This window comes from Saccopteryx bilineata, chromosome 1 (assembly GCF_036850765.1).
Source record: "Saccopteryx bilineata isolate mSacBil1 chromosome 1, mSacBil1_pri_phased_curated, whole genome shotgun sequence".
Classification (NCBI taxonomy): Eukaryota; Metazoa; Chordata; class Mammalia; order Chiroptera; family Emballonuridae; genus Saccopteryx; species Saccopteryx bilineata.
In genome coordinates, this window is record NC_089490.1 from 28697038 (window position 1) to 28720392 (window position 23355).

General features: G+C 40.8%; 1 protein-coding gene across 6 annotated transcripts in view; it reads right to left on the reverse strand.

Moving 5' to 3' along the window:
* PKHD1 (PKHD1 ciliary IPT domain containing fibrocystin/polyductin) overlaps positions 1–23355 on the reverse strand; it is a 495803-nt gene that overhangs the window by 208586 nt on the left and 263862 nt on the right. For all 6 annotated transcript variants that reach the window (XR_010728191.1, XM_066252548.1, XM_066252523.1 and 3 more), the window contains 2 exons: positions 14287–14352; positions 1603–1731 (listed from right to left, as the gene is read on the reverse strand). Coding sequence is in view for 5 of the 6 variants with exons in the window: in XM_066252548.1 (XP_066108645.1) it covers positions 1603–1731; positions 14287–14352 (195 nt within the window). In the remaining variant the exon portion in view is untranslated. The remainder of the gene's footprint in view (positions 1–1602; positions 1732–14286; positions 14353–23355) is intronic.

Below are 23355 nucleotides of genomic sequence, written 5' to 3' on the forward strand. Positions count from 1 at the left end.
CACTGCCTGACTTCCTGCCCCAGCTTCTCTGCTTACTAGCTGGATGAGACTTGGGCAAGTCACTTCGTCTCTCCATGTCCCAGATTTCTCATCTATAAAAAGGAGGTTAATGCTAGCAGCCTCACCTAAAGTAGTTGGGAGACTAAGTGAAGGAAATCAATGGAGAACACGCAGCACTGTGCACAGCACACACCAAACACTTACGTTATAGTGGCTGCGATCATCGTCATAAAAGTCTTAGTTATTAGGAATCTGTTCAAAGGAGAAGACATTATTTTCCACAGACCTGTAAAATTGTGTAGTTGCACTGCGTCAAACTCAAAGGTATTGATTGCTTCTGGTATTACATTCTGGATGGTAGCATTGACATGTGCACCTCAGTCAAGCAGTACTCACTGAATGTCTATTTTGTGCCAGACTTGGGTGAACAAACAACCTTGATTCGAAGAAGGCTAGGAATAGAATACACCAGGAGAGCCAGGAAAATGTTAAGAATGCAAAGCACAAGTAGCAAGAGGAGGTAAATTAAACTCAAAGGTCCGTTAGAGGTTAAAATATCAGGGTTTGCTAAAACTCGGAAGAAAAAAATAAGCCAGAATAGTCCATTTGTATGATCCCAAACTGAATGGAACAATGAAGTAAAATGCTTCCCACTACGTACAAGATGATTTGTTGGCATTCAGGAAGGCTTATTAGAGGCGAGAGGCAACAGAAAAAGGACTTCACTTATTATATATCCCATATCTGTTCGCATTCACTTATTTTTACATTTGAGCAATAGAAATAATGAACAACTGTTTTAAACATCTTAACTTCTCCGGTTCTCACAATAACCCTCAGGGACTGACTGAAGACACTTTATCCCGTGTCAATGCCCCCACCTACATTTTTCCAAAGCACCAATCTGTGCTACTTAAGAGCAATTTCATGGAGAATTCGCGTCCATTTTACAAGCTGGCCATGAAGACAAGAAGGCAAGAAGGCGGGGTGGTGGAGGAGGCCAGCGGCTCCCGGCTGCCAGGGCCCACGTGGGCACAGTCCACTGAGAGGCCAAGCAAGACAGCAAGATAGCGCTCCTCACTCAGCAGAAAGGGCCCAGAGGATAGTAAAAGCTTGGCAACCTTCAAAAGCTTCTCCTGCTTCCTGCACAGGGTGGGAGAAACAGCTTGCTTAGTGGGAAAAATCATAGCCCAGGGCCAATCCGCTGGCGAGATTCATCAAAGGGATGGCTAAAACAGAACAGGCTTTTCCTTTTCGTACAGGAATGACTCATGAGCTTGTTTACTCACACAGCTTCATCCGCCATTGAGAGAGGTGGAAGACAGGGGCGTTGGATAATGATAATAGTAATAATAAGAGTTCAACTTCCTACTGGTCAGCCCACTTCCTCTTGCATCTTCATCTCTCTAAGCTAGCGATTTTCAACCATCTCTGTCACAAGGCACTCATAAACTAATTACTAAAATTCTTTTAAAAAAAAAAAGGTATAATTTTGATCTACTTTACATTGGCAGCTATTGTGTTGGCTGTTGTCACTTTTTTATTTGACAGTCTAAGGGAAAAGAAATGGGTGACCCTGAACTTATGGATTGTTGGACTCACTTGGCAAAATCAGCACATCATCCCCAGGGCCTGGAACGGTGTGGTTGTGTCCTCCCCAGCCCTCTTCAACACCAGCCCAGGCTTCGGGGAGGGACCATCTCAAAGCTGATTCAGGCACAGAGGTCGAAGCTAGAAAATGAGAGGGAAGTAGCAAAGAGTGACCAAAAATGCGATTCACGGTGATAGCTTGTAAATTCTATTATTTTAGAATGCCGGTGATATTTTCCCCTCCAAAAGAGCTGCTTTGTAATGTTTTATAACCTCCCAAAAAGCATTTATCAGGTACAAACAAGTAATGATTCATTCCTTTGATCACCTCCACTTCTAGGGAAAATACAGTCTATGTTTTTTACTAAACAGTTGTGTTTTGCCTATTACAATTATTACATGTGCTAGTCAAACATTTTTAAAAATGCAAACATAGAAGGAAAAAGAAAAAAGAGTTGCCTATAACCTCACTACTGAGAAAGAACAGCCATTAACCTTTTATTTGTATTTCCTCCCAGAATTTCTCATCATTTTTATATAATTGAGATTATATCATGAATGTAATTTTACATCCAGTTCTTACTTTACTTAGCTTAGTAGTTTTTCATGTGCATTTTCTAATGTGATTAAAATTCCTTGTAAACAGTATTTTAACAGCTATATACTATTGTAACATATAAAAAGTTCATAATTTATTTAATACCTACTGTTTGATATTTAGGCTCTTTCCACTTTTTTAAAAATTATAAATAACTCGCCTGATTAGGCAGTGGCAAAGTGGATAGAGCATCAGACTGGACGTGGAGGACCCAGGTTATAAACCCCGAGGCCACCAGCTTGAGCACAGGCTCATCTGGTTTGAGCAAGGCTCACCAGCTAGAGCCCAATGTCATTGGCTTGAGCAAGGGGTCACTCAGTCTGCTGTAGCCCCCCAGTCAAGGCACATATGAGAAGACAATCAGTGAACAACTAAGGTGTGCCACGAAGAACTGATGTTTCTCATCTCTCTCCTTTCCTGTCTGTCTGTCCCTCTATCTCTCTCAGTCTCTGTCACAAAAAATAAATAATAAATAAATAAATTATAAATAACTCTACACAAATTTGCCGATAATCCTGATTTCTTCTTAAAATAGAATTTTAGCAATGGAATCACTGAGTCAAAAGGTATGATCTTCTCACAGCTCTTAATGACTATGAAAGATGAGAAAATAATCTAGATGCCTCACATTGTAATAATTTGCATAAAAACCAATGGTTTTCATAGATTCTGCCACTGATGATCCAATGGCCTTTTCTTTTCAACCATCCATTGGCCTCTTTATTAGGGAATTGAAACATAAACCTACTCATTTCCAATGAAGAATGGCCAGCATCGTATCACGCACACCATGCTGACTGCACCCACATGTTCTTGTCTGGAATGCGATCCCTGCTACAAAGTCACAGGGCAGAGAGGTTGTCTCCAAGGAGAATGAAAAGATTCACAGATGACTAAACATTCCTTTTCCAGGACAGATCTTCTTTTATTCAGTTATTACTTTAAGCAGCTCAAATTAAACCACAAATGGAATTAATTTTTACACAGGAAATCCATTTGCCCTATGAAAAATGTTTTCTTCTCAGGCTAGAAAAATTTCCTGAGAGTCTCAAGAACTCACATGATGGGAGATCTCAGATGATCGGTGGGAGACAGTTCTGACCACCCATTCCTTGTTACTTTCATAAGCATAAATGAGTAATCAGAGTCTTCTCTATCAGAATTGCCCTAAAAATGCTGGGACACAAAAAGAAATAAAATGCTACATTTTGCCCCAAGGAGTGAAGAGCATTGTGTAAGCTATGTAAGTAAATATTGGGAAGATAGAGTTCTGAAGGGTGTTCTCTTGAAGGGTGCCCCACCGAGGGATGAACTGAGACCTGGCCAGGGGCACATGCAACATCTGGGATGCTTCTGGGAGGCGTAGGAGCTATAAAGGCGAAGGGGGGTAGGGGGTGTGGGGAGGGTGTGCACTCTACACAGAGGGATGACTTAAGCAATGGCAAGAAATAAGAGATCAAGTGGAGGAATTAGTGGCAGTTTTGGGTGCTACCAGAGCTGGAAGGAGCCAAATAATGTGGCTGTGGAAACAATCAGAGGTCAACATGGGAAGGGTAACAAAGAGGGAGGAGCCAAGTATGAGCTTGGGGTTTCCATCATGGGTGGTGACAAGTAGAAATAGAGATGCCCTTTCGGACATACATTGATGAATTCAGTCTGGGCCATACAGAGTCTGGGCAGTCTGTGAGGCCTCCAGGTGAAAGGACACAGCAAGCAGGAAATGAACACGAATGTGGAGGATGGGACAGGGTTCTGAGTCAGAGAGATGGATCTTGGTGTCGGCCCAGGAAGTCATATTTGAAACTCTGAGGATTGTTATGATAGTCCCAAAGGACTATGGTGTGAAAAGCCCACAGTCAGAACCATGAGGAACACCCAATTATTTTGTCCACCTGAACCTAACTTCCTACAAGCCATGGTCTAATTAGGGCCCTGGGATAATTTAAAAGTGTGTGTGTGTGCGCGCGCGCGCGCGCGTGTGTGTGTGTGTGTGTGTGTGTGTGTGTGTAATGGTCAAGTAGAAATCCTAGGCAATTTAATTAGCACAAAACCTACCTCACACCATGAAAATCAGGTAATGTGGTCAAACAAGCCTCGTTCAGAAAGAGGTTTTGTATATATTTTATAAAAACTAGGGCTATCCCACTTTTCTAAATTTCCTCTGAATATTGTCTCCTTCATAGTACTATACCTAAGGTATCCAGGTGAAGAGAGGATGGGGATATTTACTGAAACGGTCACTAACTACCATCACAAGTGTCAGAAAAAGATATCCTAAAGCCTTATTTCCAGTGATATTTTTTGTTTTTTTTTATTTTTTTATTTTATTTTATTTTATCTTATTTTTATTAATTTTAATGGAGTGACATTGATAAATCTGGGTACATATGTCCCAAGAAAACATCTCCAGATTATTTTGACCTTTGATTGTGCTGCATACCCTTCACTCAAAGTCAAATCATTCTCCGTCACCTTCTGGTTTTCTTTGTGCCCCTCCCCTCCCCCCACTCCCTCCCACTTCTTCCTCGCCCCCTCCCCACCCCTCCACCCCACTCCCTGTTACCATCACATTCTTGTCCATGTCTCTGAGTCTCATTTTTATGTCCCATCTATGCATGGGTTCATATAGTTCCTAGTTTTTTCTGATTTACTTATTTTTTTTTTTACAATCTTTTTAAAAATTATTTATTCATTTTAGAGAGGAGAGGGAGAGACAGAGAGGAGAGGGAGAGAGAGAGAAGAGGGGGAGGAGCTGGAAACATCAACTCCCATATGTGCCTTGACCAGGCAGCCCAGGGTTTTGAACCGGCCACCTCAGCATTTCCAGGTCGATGCTTTATCCACTGCACCACCACAGGTCAGGCCCTGATTTACTTATTTCACTCTGTATAACATTATCAAGGTCCATCCATGTTATTGTAAATGATCCGATGTCATCATTTCTTATGGCTGAGTAGTATTCCATAGTATATATGTACCAAAGTTTTTTAATCCACTCGTCCTCTGATGGACACTTGGGCTGTTTCCAGATCTTCGCTATTGTGAACAATGCTGCTATAAACATGGGGGTGCATTTCTCCTTCTGGAACCGTTCTATGGTGTCCTTGGGGTATGTATACTCCTAAAAGTGAGATGGCTGGGTCAAAAGGTAGTTCGATTTTCAATTTTTTGAGGAATCTCCATACTGTTTTCCACAGTGGCTGCACCAGTCTGCATTCCCACCAGCAGTGTAGGAGGGTTCCCTTTTCTCCACATCCTTGCCAGCACTTATTCGGTGTTGTTTTGTTGATGAGCAGCATTCTGACTGGTGTGAGGTGATATCTCATTGTGGTTTTAATTTGCATTTCTCTAATGATTAGTAATGTTGAGCATTTTTTCATGTGTCTATTGGCCATCTGTATATCCTCTTTTGGAGAATATTTCTGGAAATGTCTATTCATTTCTTTTGCCCATTTTTTGATTGGATTGTTTGTCTTTCTGGTGTTGAGATTTACAAGTTCTTTATAAATTTTGGTTATTAACCCCTTATCAGACGTACTGTCAAATATGTTCTCCCATTGTGTAGTTTGTCTTTTTATTCTTTTTTTTTTAAATTTTTTTTCTTTTTATTAATTCATTTTAGAGAAGGGGGAGAGAGAGAGAGAGAGAGAGAGAGAGAGAGAGAGAGAGAGAGAGAAGGGGGGAGGAGCAGGAAGCATCAACTCTCATATGTATGTGCCTTGACCAGACAAACCCGGGGTTTCAAACCAGCGACCTCAGCATTCCATGTCGATGCTTTATCCACTGCGCTACCACAGGTCAGGCGTCTTTTTATTCTGTTCTTATTGTCTTTGGCTGTGCAAAAGCTTTTTAGTTTGATATAGTCCCATTTGTTTATCCTGTCTTTTATTTCCCTTGCCCGTGGAGATAAATCAGCAAATATATAGCTGCAAGAGATGTTGGAGAGCTTACTGCCTATGTTTTCTTCTAAGATGCTTATGGTTTCATGCCTTACATTTAAGTCTTTTATCCACTTTGAGTTTATTTTTGTGAATGGTGTAAGTTGGTGGTCTAGTTTCATTTTTTTGCAGGTTGCTGTCCAATTATCCCAACACCATTTGTTGAAGAGGCTGTCTTTACTCCATTGTATTTCCTTACCTCCTTTGTCAAATATCAGTTGTCCATAGAGCTGTGGGTTTATTTCTGAGTTCTCTGTTCTGTTCCATTGATCTATGTGCCTGTTCTTATGCCAGTACCAGGCTGTTTTGAGTACAATGGCCTTGTAGTATAGCTTGATATCAGGAAGTGTGATACCTCCCCCTTTATTCTTCTTTTTTTAAGATTGCTGAGGCTATTCGTGTTCTCTTTTGGTTCCATATAAATTTTTGGCATATGTGATCTATATCTTTAAAGTATGTCATTGGTATTTTAATTGGTATTGCATTGAATTTATAAATTACTTTGGGTAATATAGACATTTTAATGATGTTTATTATTCCTAACCATGAGCATGGTATATGCTTCCACTTATTTGTATCTTCCTTGATTTCTTTTATCAATGTTTTATAATTTTCCGAGTATAAGTCTTTAGTCTCCTTGGTTAAATGTACTCCTAGGTACTTTATTTTTTTGGTTGTAATAGTGAAGGGGATTGTTTCCTTAATTTCTCTTTCTGACTGTTCATAGTTGGTGTATAAAAATGCCTCTGATTTCTGAGTATTAATTTTATATCCTGCCACCTTACTGAATTCATTTATCAGGTCCAGTAGTTTTTTGACTGAGACTTTAGGATTTTTTATATACAATATCATATCATCTGCAAATAATGATAGCTTTACTTCTTCTTTTCCAACTTGAATGCCTTTTATTTCTTCTTCTTGTCTGATTGCTGTGACTAGGACTTCCCGGACTATGTTGAATAAGAGTGGTGAAAGGGGGCACCCCTGCCTTGTTCCTGATCTTAAGGGGATTGCTTTTAATTTTTGCCCATTGAGTATAATGTTGGCTGTGGGTTTGTCATAGATGGCTTCTATCATGTTGAGGTATGTTCCCTGTATTCCCACTTTGCTGAGAGTTTTGATCTCATGAATGGGTTTTATTAAAAGCTGAATTTTATCAAATGCTTTTTCTGCATCTATTGAAATTATCATGTGGTTTTTCTCCTTCCTTTTGTTTATGTGATGAATAACATTGATAGATTTGGGAATATTGTACCAGCCTTGCCTCCCAAGAATAAATCCCACTTGATCATGGTGTATGATTTTTTCCATATATTGTTGGATCCGGTTTGCTAATATTTTGTTGAGGATTTTAGCATCTATATTCATCAGAGATATTGGCCTATAATTTTCTTTCTTTGTGTTGTCTTTGCCTGGTTTTGGAATCAGAATTATGCTCGCCTCATAAAAGGAGCTTGGAAGTCTTCCTTCCTCTTGAATTTTTTGAAATAGCTTGAGAAGGATAGGAGTTAGTTCTTCTTTGAATATTTGGTAGAATTCACTTGTGAAGCCATCAGGCCTCGGATTTTTCTTTGTTGGGAGTTTTTTGATAACTGTTTCAATCTCATTTGGTGTGATCGGTCTGTTTAGGTTTTCTGATTCTTCCAGATTGATTTTTGGAAGATTGTATGTTTCAAGGAATTTGTCCATTTCATCGAGGTTGTCTAGTTTTTTGGCATACAGTTCTTCATAGTATTTTCTTACAATCCTTTGTTTTCTGTTGTGTCAGTTGTTATTTCACCCCTCTCATTTCTAATTTTATTTGAGTCCTCTCTCTCTTTTTCTTGGTGAGTCTAGTTAAAGGTTTCTCAATCTTGTTTACCTTTTCAAAGAACCAGCTCCTAGTTTCATTGATCCTCTGTATTGTTTCTTTAGTCTCTATGTCATTTATTTCTGCTCTGATCTTTATTATTTCCTTCCTTCTACTACATTTAGGCTTTACTTGCTGTTCTTTTTCTAGTTCTTTTAGATGCAGTGTTAAGTTGTTTATTTGAGATTTTTCTAGCTTCTTAAAGTGTGCCTGTAGTGCTATGAACTTCCCTCTCAGTACTGCTTTTGCTGTGTCCCATAAATTTGGAGTTGTTGTATGCTCATTATCATTCATTTCTAGGAATTTTTTTATTTCTTCTTTGATCTCATTCTTAATCCATTCGTTATTTAACAACCTGCTATTTAGTTTCCATGTGTTTGAGAATATTTGAGCTTTTCTGTTGTGGTTGATTTCTAGTTTCATGCCATTGTGATCAGAGAAAGTGTTTGATATTATTTCAGTCTTCTTAAATTTGTTGAGACCACTTTTGTGCCCTAACATGTGGTCTATCCTAGAGAATGTACCATGAGCACTTAAAAAGAATGTATATTCTGCTGCTTTAGGGTGAAAGATTCTGTAGATATCTATTAAATCGAGTTGATCTAGTGTGTCCTTTAAGTCTGCTGTTTCTTTGTTAATTTTCTTTCTTGAGGATCTATCTAGTGATGTTAGTGGGGTATTAAAATCCCCTACTATTATAGTGTTGCTTTTGATCTCACTCTTTATATCCATCAAAGTCTGCTTTATATATTTGGGTGCTCCTATATTAGGTGCGTAGATATTTATAATAGTTATATCTTCCTGTTGGATTGCTCCCTTTATCATTATGTAGTGGCCTTCTTTATCTCTAACTATATTCTTTGTTTTAAAGTCCATTTTTTCTGATATAAGTATTGCTACCCCAGCTTTTTTTTCATTTCCATTTGCATGAAATGTTTTTTTCCATTCTTTTACCTTCAACCTATGTGCATCTTTTGTTTTAAGGTGTGTCTCTTGTAGACAGCATATGTATGGGTCCTGTTTTCTTATCCATGCAGCTACCCTATGTCTTTTGATTGGATCATTTAATCCATTTACATTTAAAGTTATTATTGATATGTAGTTGTTTATTGCCATTTTATTCTTTAAAGCTGTATTCCTCTTTTGCTATATTCTTTTCCCACTTTGATCTGTTTACACCATGCCCCTTAACATTTCCTGCAGCATAGGTTTGGTTGTAATGAATTTTGTCTGGGAAACTTTTTATTTCTCCTTCAATTTTAAATGATAGCCTTGCTGGATAAAGTAGTCTTGGTTGTAGGTTCTTGTTCTGCATTACTTTGAACCAGTGATATTTTAAAAAGACAGTGACTGTTTCTTTGTTAGACTAAGTCAAGCGTCAAAAACCCTTAATTACTTCAATTGTATTTACAGATATTGGAAACAAATATTTTTTCACTTTCTTTTTTTTATTTGTGACAGAGACAGAGAGAGGGACAGATAGGGATAGATGGGGACAGACAGACAGGAAGGGAGAGAAATGAGAAGCATCAATTTTTTATTGTGGCTCCTTAGTCTCCTTAGCTGTTCATTGATTGCTTTCTCATATGTACCTTCACCAGGAACCTACAGCAGAGCAAGTGACCCCTTGCTCAAGCTAGCAACCTTGGGCTCAAGCCAGCGATATTGGGCTTCAAGTCAGCAACCTTGGGCTCAAGCCAGCAACCATGGGGTCATGTCTATGATCCCATGCTCAAGCCAGCGACCCCATGCTCAAGCTGGTGAGCCCCCTCTCAAGCCAGAGTTGGTGACCTTGGGGCTTCGAACCTGGATACTCCACATCCCAGTCCAACACTCTATCCTCTGCACCACCGCCTGGTCAGGCACATTTTTCACTTTCGTCATCTTCACTCTTATTTATACAAGGGCTAAAAATGTCATTAATTGAACAAAATAAATGTTAAGGTAGCTGAACTAAGGAGAGTTACTATAAATAAATTTGATCATTCTATACCATCCTTTCTTAAGATAAGAACAGTTAATGGATAAGGAGTCACGTTTCAGCCTCCTGCACAGTTATTAGATTTCTACATAATACCTGACTTTTATATGACTCCTATTAATATAGAAAGTAGAGAGACAAAAAGAGCCTATGACAGTTAAAAAAGAAGCAGTCAGAGATATTCAGAGGGAAACAGAAGAGAGGAATGTTTTGGAACCCTAAGAAATAAATGTCCAGAGGAAAAAAGTGATCTTGTTAACAGCAAATTTCTAGTAAGAGAAGGAACAAGAAGTGACTTGAATTTAGTGACTAGTCCATGAGTGATCAGGATGAAAGCAGTCCCTGTGGGGGGCAGGGGCACTGTGGGTTACAGCAGATTAAGGAATGCAGTGGATAGAAGGAAGGGAAGACATTGGTCAGATTATCCACAAAGCTCATTGAGGAACCTTTAAAATTTGAGACTCTCAGCCTTTAATCTGTCTTCCCAAGCTTTAGGTAAACTCAACTTAGCTTGAAACTGGAGTCCATAAATTTTGGTCAGGGCCAACATGGGTCATGACACCGCACCCTACTTTCCTCTACAAGTTTGTCACTTAGTGGCAACCAAAATTTAAGGTAGTCTTGAACTTTCTATCTAAGCTAAATATTGCCCTTTCTATCATAATCTTTTCTCCAACCCAGCTGTTGATGGCTCTGCATCAAGAGAAAGCTGGTATTTAGAAAAGTTTGCAGAACAAATATCAACTAGAGAAGAATATGGTCAGTATTCATAAATTTTATTTTGTTTTAATTAGGAAGCAATCAACAGAAAGGGCCAGTAAAGAATGACAGGTTAACTACACAAGACAAAGAGCTGTTTGCTGATGAGACAAAGTTCAGTAGATTCTGAAAGAGATATGAGCTGTCTACATAGGAGGAAGGGTGACAGATTCTCAGAGACCAGGGGAAAGGTTTGGAAATTTAGGGAGAGACTACCTGATCACCTCAGTGTTCTCATATGACTGTGGACAGCATTTGAAGTTAGCCCCTATTGAAAAGACAACATGACTGAGGTAAAGCCTCTTCAGAAATAGTTTCACCTCCTATCAAAATGGGTGGCTTTACCCAGCCCCTCCCTCCTGTCTTTTATAAATCATTGTGGACATTGAGAGGAAACTAATAAAGCCACAGTGTTAAAGAAGTATAATATCCCTGACCTGGGGTATTAAGAAACTTAGGTACCATCTTGACCCAAATTCACATAAATTCATACTCCAACCCACTCAGCGCCCATACAACAATTTACACCATCACCTCCTCTGTCTCTCTTATACTTGGCCCATATGTACCCTAATTTCTGCTGTCTCTAGAGGTTCCAGTCCATAACTCTCCACAGTGATCATCACAATCTTGAACACAGAATAAGCCCTCAATTAACTGAAAAAGCTAAGAGGCTTTCTCTGCAGCAGGATACTTTAACCCAAAATGTTTCATCTGCATTACATACTCACATTGAATCTCTGAGTAGGTTAACATGTAGCTAGAACTCCATGAATTACTTCCTTCTTGTTTTGTCATAGAATTTTTAATACTGCAATAATTTTACTGTTTTACATAGAGCTATATATTAATCAAAATAAACGCCCATGTTTGTTTAAATTTTCACTTTCACACATATACCCTACACTATTAACATTTGAGTTTCTTTCTAAAGAATGGTAATGTACTATAACTCTGCAACTCCCTATATTTTAGGATAGTTTTTTTGTCCCAAACTATATAGGCTAGGAAAACTGGCTATATATAGTTGATTTTGATCTAACTCATCAATTCACATATGCCATCAAAGAAAATTCAAGCACCTTAGTACATATATGGTTTAACAGAAAAAACACTGGAGTCCACCGGAAAACTGAGTGCCGATCCGGGCTCAAGCACTGACTACTGACGTGACTAAGTAAATGTGCCTCTCTAGGCTCCCATGCCCTCATTGATAAAATAAGACAATTGGGGAGGAGAGCCTGTGATGCTTCTTCCCTTATTAAAATTCCACAATTCCAGAGCATTGGCTTTCTATTTATTCAGCATGTTGTAATTGACAGACCACATGATGCATCTCCCAGTTAAACTGACCCCTGCCGGAAAGTCCTTGGAGGCTGGCCACCCACAGTGCCCTTCCAAAGAGTCCTTAACACAGAAATCTTCACATTCAGTTCTGTGTCATGTCACCCCAGCGACAGCTGATTGAATCAGAACGGTCACCATAAATGGTCCAGTATCCTCTGAAGGGTCCTGGCACGAGAGCTTCCCTAACAGCTAGATTCTCTACAAACTGGGGACTGGCCCAACCGATCTAATCTCTCCTTGGGGATTCTGAACACTGAACTTCCAAAGGCAGAACTGTGAAACCATTTGCCTTGGTAACGGTTATTTTAAACGAAATTTAGTCAGTCATTTGATTCACACCCCAGGTGACCACAAGCCCCATAAAGTCAGGGACCCATTTGCTATACTCTCCTGTACCTCACGTGAGAGGCATTCAGTCAGTGAGTCCTACGGAGCCACCTGAAACCAAACGTAAATAAACCCCTAGAGACAGAGAACAAACTGATGGTGACCAAATGAAAGAAATGTTGGGAAGATGGTAGAAAAAGGTGAAAGGGACGAAGAAGTACAAATTGCCAATTACAAAAATAATCTCAGGGATGTAAAGCACAAAACAGAGAACATAGTGATGCTGTAATAACAAGGTATGGTGCCATGCTAGATTCATCAGGGTGATCACTTGCTAAGGTGTATAAATGTCTAATCGCTATGCTGTACACCTGAAACTACTGGTAATGTAATACTGTACATCAGCTATAACTAAAAAATAAATGTTTAAAAATTTTTTAATTAAAAAAATTGTTTCATGTTAAGAATGCATAGTTTCTTAGTTATTTCAAAAAAGAAAAAGAAAGGAAAGAAATAGAGATCAAGGGCCATAAAGAGCAAGACACTAAGGCAGCTCACAGCTCAGGAACAGTTATGGAAACGAAGGAGGACATTCTTTCTAGTTCCATAAGCATGGCGTGCTAACCATCGGTACTTGTCTTTTATATATGGTCTACTGGAAAGTTCTGTCCGTTTCTATCACAACAAGTTTCGACATGTAAGCACGTGTTTATTTGGCGCATGTGTGCCTCTCTATTTTTATCACTTAGTGTATACATACTGACGTAGCAAATTAACTAAAACAAAGTTGATTCACGTTAGTCTTATGTGTGAAGCGATAGTGTACCCATGGCTACTGATAAAGTTCATTTACGCCACTGTAATTTTTACGAATTTCAACAAGGAAGAAATGCTACAGAAGCATGTCTGTCTCATCCACCATACTCCCCGGACTTAGCACCCTCCGACTATCACTTGTTTTTGTCCTTACAAAATTTTTTAAAGGGCAAAAAAATTCAAAAATGAAGAAGATATCAAACAAGCACTGGTTCAATTTTTCACATCAAAAGATAAAACATTTTTCAAAAATGAGATATACAAATTGCCGTCACGCTGGCAAGAAATCATTAATAATAATGGCAATTATATTATTGTATTTAATAAAGTTTATTGATGGTAAGAAAAATTTGTATTTTGTTTTATTCCAAAAACGAACAGAACTTTCCGGTAGACCTTATATTTTTTATTAAGCACCTTGACATCAGTTATTTATTAATTTCAGTGGAGGAATTACCATTTTCTGATTAGCATGGGTTCTGCTCCGACATATGACAGAAATGCCACTGAAAATCAAAGGAGAACTCAGCCTTTGAAAAGATTTGTTCCGGCTGCAAGTGTATAGTGAGACTGACTCAGAATAAGCAAACAATGAAATACCTTAGAAAGTGCTTATGAGTCATTTAATCTTTGAAATGTTGGCTTTTATGAGGTAGAAAGATCTCACAGAACCATCTGACTTTTGGGGATGCTTTGTTTACCCTGATTTCCTGAAATTACTGGGAACAATTAAAGTTTTAAGATATCCTAAATTTTTCTTTCCATTCGGTGGGGGCCTAATGAGCCATATGCAGATCTGGACTCCTGTGTGCACATATGGTCCATAATTTATAAAATGTGCTTATTTACATGTTATAATTCTTACTTTCCAATGTTTTGAAATGTAGCCTTCTCATATCTTTCTTTGACATACAGACACATTTTAGCTACAGGGCTGGCACAATAGAGAGCTGCTAGGCATGGAAGCATTACGGCTGACACCTGCCTCCTTATAAACAATATGATGGGAAGAATTTGCAGAACTATTACTGGAGGATATCTTGTTGTACCAGGTGCTTCTATTTTGGGGGTCAGTACTCACCTGAAATAGTTGGGGGCACACCTTCCTTCACCTGGAGAGTCACTTGAACTTGACCTTCACCTGAAACTGAACACAAAAACCACAACTTGGAAGTCATGCAAAAGTATCTTAATACAAAAGATATTCATATGTGAGACAGGGCGCTTTATGCTATATTGTCCCCAACATAACTAAATTTTCAAACTAAAAAAAAAAAAAAAAAATGAAGTCCTTGTGAGTTAGTCTAACAATTGATTTCCAACATTTGATTTGATTGCTTTTATTTGATTAAACTTAATTGCAATGAGGTCTCCCAGGGAATTGGCACATAAATAATTAGGGGATAAAAACCTTTAGCCATCTGTTCTTCGGAGGCCAATGCTGGTTGGCAGGGTACACCTCATACCCTATTTCCTCCATCATCCTGAAAGCTCAGCTTTTAGCACTTATGGTTTTCACCAGTGGAGTTCAGATCACCCATGAAATCTATTTGCTTTACCTTTCCCCAAACAAACTGTCCTTTTAATGAAGGCTTTTCTCCACCTCCCCTCTCCCCTTCCATCTTCCAAACCAACTGAGCACATTTAAAAGGCCTGGGGTTCATTAATTTTAAGTGTTCAATAAATTAGAAGAAATAATCAAAAGGCCTGATTCTTTCTGATAATGACAATTTGATGTCAGTATAAACCAGTAGATTAAGCTGGGAACATATGCTCCTTTGCCGAAAGAGGCTGCTATAATTAAATAGTGAATGCATCTACAAGGTGCTCTCATGCCTGATTAATTAGTAATCAGGTGCATGAACTCCACTTTTCAGCAACACCTTGTCTCTTATTGGTTAATTACCTTTCTGCCTTATCAGATGTCACGGGAGGCAGCACCTCCGGACCCCGGAGGGCCCAGCGCTGCTGAAGGCCACTCACTGCCTTGAGACCCTGGTCAAACCCATGCTCTCCATTGGCCTTGCCCAGGAACCCTGAGCCCTTTCCTCCAATGCGAAGTGAAACAGACCAAGGATCATGCCTTCTAATTACAAAGTATAAGCTTCAGAACATTACAAAAAAAAAAAAAAAAAAATCATCCCCAAAGGAATCCATGATGAGACCTCTCCTATTCTTCTATTATCATTTGGATCACTGTTCTCATTTAAATTTCTTCCCCATTATAAAAAGCATGAGTCTGAGGCTTTCTCCTAACACTGTACACATTACGAGACTGACACACGTACCACCGCCCACATGTCTTTTTACATGTTCTACTTTATCGCTGCTTCCAAGACCTCACTTATATTGTTTCTTTATTCCATTACATAGTTCACCCACTTTTCTGTCTCTAATTAGAATAATAATACATCCACTAGCCCAGTATCATACCTCTTTCTTATTCTGGAATGTCTGACTTACTCACTTCTGCTCACAGGGATCTATGCATTTTCTAAAGTTGAAAAGCAATTTAAAATCATACTGTGATACTCATCCTAATCTAACTCTCAATTTAGCAAATATTTATCAAGCGTCAGCTGTAGTTAATTTAGGATTGCATCAACTGCTTCTTAGCTCTGTCTCTAAATCTTTGAGGGAGGAATTTTTCTCATGTACCTCAGGACACTGGACATTGCTGGGTTTCTAATTTTCATGGACCAATCTAGGAATCCTAAGTTTAAAGCACTCTACTCTGGATACCCAGTACTTAACTGACAGTATCAACAAATTAAACAAATAAAGGCAGGAAATAATCTTCCTAAAGGAACCAAAAGACAAAATCGTAAAAAAAAAAAAAAATGAGGTTCAATCAGAAAGAAAATATGAATGAGATATCTAAAAACATGCAAAAGGTTGTAACAAAATAACATTCTTCTATAACAGAGAAACTGAAATACTATGATAGACTCAAACTCTAAGAAAGGTAAATGAGGAAAAGTTCCAGGCACCATTTGGAAAGGGAAATCAGTTCATTTAAAGATGTTATAAAACCATGCTTGTTAACAGTTTCCAGGAAGTTACAGATTTCGGTACATCTGTGCCCTCTTCCTTAGGACACAGCCAATGAGATGAGGAAAGTAAAAGGTTCCACGTAAAGATCTTTTTCAAAGCCACTCTAGTCATTTTACAGATTTATTCAACCCAAAGAAGTATAATTTATACTTAGAAGAGGAATGGTTGGAGTAAGGAAAGAATAAAAACATCACTTTTCCCACTAGCTAGATGAGAAAATTTGAAATAGAGGGGAAATAATCAATGGATCCACAATCCCCTGAAAAAGACAGGGTACGTACCACACATTATAATTATCACTGTGATGAGTAACCCTGAAACTGAAAAAGCTAATCATCAAAATATCCGACTCCCAGTATAGGTTGTTCCCCTTGTCCTTTCATTCACTCAGTCACTTAGCCGAGTCCTGTCCTTAGTGAGCCGGCTTCCTGGCTCAGGGAGCCTTCCCACCTGAACCTCTGGGCCGGCGGCGTCTGGGCTGCGTGGCCACTGATACTGTTCAGCCTCCACACGAGCACACATGGTTCTTGTCTCCCCAGAACACTCTGCCCCAGAACAGACACTGACACTAAAACATACATTGAAAAGCTATTGCTATCTTTATTAAACCAAGTGTGTGACTATCATTCCATCTAAGAAAAGTAGTTTCAGCAACAGAGGACATAGAGAAAAGTGACCGAAAGTAGAAAAGTTTGACTTCCTTTCCCACCGCGCCTTGGCATGCCCATCCACAAACTCGTTGGGAGCCTGTGAGCACTGCTCAGAGGGCTGTCTCTTCCCAGATGCCATTTCTGGGTCACAAGAGTGCTGCTGTAGAGAGTGAAGGGGAAGAAGGGGGGTGCTAGCATCCAACAGCCTAATGTTGAATCCTGAGTCTTTCAGCTCCTAGATGTGGGAAACTGACAAGTTATTGACCATTCCGAACCTCAGTCACTTTATCTGAACAGTGGGAACACTCCTACTATCTACCTCACTGGGTTCGTGGGAAGAAAAGATGAGATAATTTATGCAGTATGCTTAGTGTCATGCCTGGCACATCATGAAAAATACATTTAGCTGTTATCACCACTGTTAGTGTGTCATGCTTCTGACTCTAAGAGCCAGTGAACAAAACCCCAGAAATATGCTTGTATTCTCTTGACTCTTTATACAGCTGTACCTAATCATGATGAGCCATGGTATTCAGAGCTGTAAGCAACTTAACCAGCTCTGCTCAATTTTGTTAAGTGCTTTGACTCTATAAAAGACAGTGTAAATGTTAAGCGTCGTTTCCAATTTGAATAAATACAAAGAGAAATGAAAATCATCTGAGAAGAAAGGTATTGTCTTAAGAAGAGTTTAAAAGCCTTATACAGGCTGTGATGTTGTACATATGTTTTCTCAGTGCTTATGATTTCTGATTCTGTGTCTGTAATACGAGAATGGTTAATCTACTTTGTTTATAAACGGAGCCTTATTGCAGTTGATCCTTCCCAGATCGTGAGAGTTATCTGGTTGGTCCTCAAAAAGAAAAGAAGTCTACAGGTCAATTGTTGCCAAATTATTCTGACAAGTGCTATATGATCTGAGCTTGATATACATACAGACATCTAGGAGGAAAAGAGAAATGTACTCAGAAAATAGCTCCTGGTAAGAGGGAAGAGAGCTACTCAGCTAGAAATAATACTAATGCCTCCCAGAGTTTTGTGCTGTGCCTGGTAAATTCTGACCTCACTAAGGCAGGGCAGAGAAAAATTAATCATTCTCTCCCTGAGTAGGTTTCATTCTTTCCTGGGATTTGGGGGGAATAAATAAGTACCTACATAGAAAGAAAAAACACGTGGCATCTAAGGGGTTTTTTATTTTATTCTTCCTTTCTATCCCCACTCTCACTTTGCCACTGACGTTTAAGGCAAATATATATATATTAGGGCTTCTCAACCAGCCCACATTGGAACAGACTGAGCCAACCATTGACTACACACGGAGAGAACACAACACAGCAACTGTGGTCTGTGTCTGCAGGTTTCAGCTTGGCTCGTACCTTCCTTCTCTGCCTCTGTCTGCCCTGCCCCCGGACTCCTGCTCTGTCTTCATGAGCTAGCTGTTGGATCAGTCCCATCTCTGCGTTGTCAGTTAGCCTGCCCTACCCTCTACCTCCACCTCTTCTGTGGGTCTGCCTCACACACCTGCACACTCCTGCTTCCCCTCCCTACTGGTTCAGTGAACTTGACCTTGCTCCCTGGACAGTAGCCGCTTTCATTTAAGCCACAGGGAATGCTTGCTTGTCACTCGGTCCCTGGGCAGCTGAAGTTGGATTCACAAAACCACATTCCAGATTCTAGCCTCATAGAGACAGTCACAGAGTCACCTTGGCCCTCGTGACACAGGATCTTTTAAAAACCGCCACAAAAACAATCAGTGAAAATCCTGTGATCTCCCTTTGAGTCTTCTATTATCCCCAGTAATAGGCCCTACTGAAAGAGTGTAATTTTCTAAGTGTAAGAGTAAAAGAACTTGATCCAGACACCAACAGATAGATACATCTGCATTAACCACAGTCCCGAGAGTTAGCTCAATTACATCTTCTTAATTAACTCAGAGAACAATAACAATTGTTATCCTGACTCAGTGGGATGTTTGCCACGTATGGGGCATTTGTGATTTCCTGGGCCCTGTGCAGATCTACAGAACCAGAACTTACAGGGAGGGGCCTGATAGCAAGCATTCCAGCTGTTTGCCCATGAGGCACATTTAGAAAGTGCCGAATTGAGGAATGTTACAATTTCTTTCATACCGTACTCTCAAAAATGTGGTTTGTTCTCAGAAGCAGGTGTTCTTAACAAGTGAGGAGACCCAGATAAAAAAAGAGATCCTTGTGTTCACACTTCTTACCTTTAATCACTAATACCAGAAACAAGCAAGCCACATTATATTCCCAAAATATAAAATGTGAGGTAATGACTTTAGTGGCCTAAAAGTTTTATTTTAATAGCTATAAATGTTAAAGTTTTTTGTTGTTTTTTTTTAAAGTCCTAGGTCAGCCCTGGTCAAGTAGATCAGCTTGTTAGAGTCATCCTGATACATCAAGATTGTAGGTTTGATCCCCAGTCAGGGCACTTACAAGAATCAACCACTGAATGCATAAATAAGTGGAGCAACAAATTCATGTTTCTCTCTCTTCTGTCTCCCCCCACTTTCTCTATCTTCCTAAATATCAATTACAAAATATTTTTAAAGAACTAGGGTCATTAAACCCATGATTTTATGAATATTCTTGCTTGAGAACAGGTTAGGTTTCTAAAATAATTCAGTATGAGTCTTGATTTAAGAAAACTCTTAAGTAAATAATAGTCCAGGAGCCATAAGCATATGATAAATTGTGAAGGTGGTACTCAAATATCTAAAGTTTAGGCAGAAGAGAGTTGATTGATAAGGATAGGTTATAGAAACAAACAACCCCTACTCTACTAAACAAGTAAGAAACCCGGGTCAGGAAGCCGAGTTTGAATGCTGGTTGGTATCACCGGAGCTCTGTGCCCCCCTGTGTGAACCTCGCTACCAATGTCCCTGAGTCTTAGCCCCTTCATCTGAGCGATCCCTAGAAAAAAATATTTGATTCTGGCTTCTAAGTGTTCCTTCCTTCTTTCTTTCTTTCCATTCCTCCCCTTCTTCCTTCTTTTTCCTTTTGAAGACGCTGCTTGTAATCAAGAGGCAAAGCCCCTTCCCACATTCCCATCTCCTGCTCCGTTCTCTGTAGTTTCGCCATGAAGTTTAGTGCATTTCCCTGAACTCAATTCTCTATATTACCGCTAAAAGTCCTGGGGGAGCTTTAGGGAATGAGTTTTCTATAAGGATGTAAATTAATTTATTAACTAGAATGCTATAGATTGCCTTAGAGGGACTCAGCATGGAATGTCTGCTGAGTTTCAAAGGGTTAGGATTCTGCTCTGCTGATAAAATCCCCCCAAGAGATCTGAGGAGCCAGTCGAGTCGGCTCTCCATCTGAGATCCTAGCGGAGTTCCATCTCAAGAAGCTGCTTAGGAGCTTCTAGACCAGAAGGGTCCAAGCAGCACTCTGCTCCATCCCAGGCCCTCAGCACCTCGAAATAAGAGAAACCAAAGCCATGTCCATGACCTTCAAACATTGGGAAACCTTCCTTATTTTTGAAGATCTCCCAAGTTAAGCAACCTCTGTGCTGAGCCGTCTGTGACTTGAGTTCTTCAGGGCACCTGGCGCAGACAATAAAGTCCATCTGTCTCTCCCTATCGACAGCCCTTACCCTCCTGGACAGCAGCCCTGGCGTGGTGCCAAACAGCCCGCCTTTATCTTGGTGAAGGGGACACTTGGGGACAAGCGGTGGCCAGCCTGGCCAGACTCGTCTCTTTTCAGTTCCATCAGGGCAAGGTGGTCCGAGGAGCCGGAGCCTCGCAGGCAGACTTGCTCAGCTGCCGCCGCTCACAATGTCCCAGCTTGGAGGCACCCCTGCACGGGTGCGCGGGGGGCTGTGTGAACTGAGGAGGGCACCCGTGAATGACTCGGCATCTGATATGAATTTATCACCGGCTGCTGCTTGGGTGGGGAATAAAGCCAGTGGAAGGGGCCGTGAGTGTTTAATGCACCCTGCCACAACCCAACAGTTTGCCCTAAAGAGCCTTTTACCAGTATGAAAGGACAGGGTCAAAAGTAAGTTGACCCCTGACAGAATGTACAATTATTAGGCGAGGGCTGTGCGGGAGCAGCTGCCGGAACCCCACTGGCTCCGCATCGGGCTTCCAAGAGTCAGAATATGAATAATCCACTCAAGATTGTTTTCTCCGCCCCTCTCAACACCCACCCCCCCCCAACCTTGTCCCCCTGGTTTGGGCAAGTGCGATTATATTTCTACAGGAAGAAGCATGGCCCTCCCTAGCAGCTGCAATAATTGTGTTCCTATTGTGACGAAGACCTCCTCCTGGCCACCCCCTTACAAGTGGCTATTGTCAGCGGAGAGTCAGTGATTACACGCTCCGCCTGATGCTTTGGGGGACCCAGCTGCCTAAGTGCTGACACACGAGTGTGCGGAAGGCCGGGAAGGGGGCTGCTGGAGGTGGAGGCGAGAGGTGGGGGGGTTCCACGTCTGCGAGATGGGACTCGGACATACCAGACCTTTTGCATAAGTCAAGCCCAGAACAAATGAGGCTTTATCAGGCCCCAGTGACGAGGGGTCTCATCTCCCTTTGAAGTGGAGCTGAGCATGGAGCCTCACAGCTTTTCCTCCTTTGGATCAAGCAAACATCTTTCTTTTGATACACTGCATGCTCATTATCTCTGTCCCATTTAACGATTTTTGATTGAAGGGTGGCGGCTGGGATGCCAAGAAGATCGTTAGAGCGGCTCCATCCCGCCAGGCCCGCAAGAAAGGCTTTCCTTGTGCCCGGGCCTAAATTTGGAATTTCTTAACAGTGTGCGCTTGTTCTTCAAGGCAGATAAGGGCTGAGCGTGAAATTCTTAATTAAGCAATAAATAGAGAGTGGGGTGTCAGCAGATGTAGCCAGTAGCCATGGCAACAGGAATCACATGGGCAAGAGAACCGAGACTCAATGTAGGCCTCGGGCCCGGGCCTGACTGACAGCTGAAGAATCCTACAAAGCTTGTAAACCAGATTAATTAGCTGACTAATTATTTCATAGCGTTAATGTAACTAAAAAATAAAAATAGTTCACCATGAACTGAAACATCCCTGCAAGAAAACAGCAGGGAAAAAGGCAGGAGGAAGCGGGCCGACAGGGCCCAGAGCCGCCAGGGAATCAGATCGCATCAACGGGAAAATGGGTCTGCTGGATTTGACTCAGACTTGGAATAGAAAAAAAGAGCAACTTGTTCTACAGCCTTACCCATTCCAAGCATGGCATGGAAGTTACAGTCGGAACCGCCATTCAGAACCATTGATCACACCAAATATTGCCATAGCACACAGGCCTTGACTCCACTTCTGTTTTGTAAGTGGCGCCTTGAGCAGAAGTCTCAGGTACTTTGGAAAGACAAGCTGAACCAATCTCCTTAAAATATATTTCTAAATGAGCGAGGTTATCTTGTTCTGTGGGTAGCAATTGCTTAAGTGGTATTACATTTCCATCATGGGAACAATAAATAGATCACATATGTCCTATTATCATGAAGCTCAGTTATCTAACAAAATCTAGTCAAGGAGAATAATAGGAAACCCTTTCAGAAAGGTTAGGATGTGTTCAAGCCTTGTGACATTGTTGTTAATCTTTCGGGACACAAGAAAAACTCGAGAGAAATAATCTATGGAGAAAATTTGTAGTAAAGTAACACGGCACACCAGTCATACATGAAGATGCTTGGGTGTTTTGTTTCACAATTCCAAGAGATAAGGAAGTATTCCGAACCTCGCTGGACAGATAAGGAGGCACGGAGCATTCATAATTCCACGCCCCAGGTGAAACAGCCTGCCAGCCCCTGATTAAAACCTTGAGCCCTAAGCTGTGACCACCAGCTTTCCAAAGAACCTGCAGTCCACAAAGATGTTTGCTAAACAAAGACAAAACTTGCCTTGATAGAGAAGAGAAATGCAGGGGTCAGACATAGTTTTGACGCAGGGTTTTTTTTCTTTGTCATTGGGGATGGGTGAGAAGTTTCCTCCCATGACCCTGCTGAGCACCCCAGCCCTCCGGGTCAGGGCCCAGTGATTACTGAGCAGGCAGCACACTCTAGTGGAGAGCCCCGGACAGGAGCTAGAATGCCTGGGTCCCGATGCCCCCAGCCCAGCCGGGTCTAAGAGGAGTCGAGTATCTTCAATCATACACGAAGTAGCCAAGTGGAGGAAATGAAGATAATTGTGATTTAAAAATAATTTTTTTCCCTCTCGTGGGGGATGTGGTGAGGTCATGAACAAACAATACAACAAGATGATCCACTTAGAAGTGGTCACCAAAGGAATGAAACCCAGCCAGCGTCCGTCCCTGCGGCGGCTCTGGGCCTGAAACGCCAGCGGGAGACGGGCAGGGCCCAGCACCCGGACGGTCTTCTGAGAAACGCTGGGGCGGAAGGAGCTCCGGAGGCTGCCCTGCCGTGGAATGGAACTCTTACACACACAACTCTCCCCGTGTC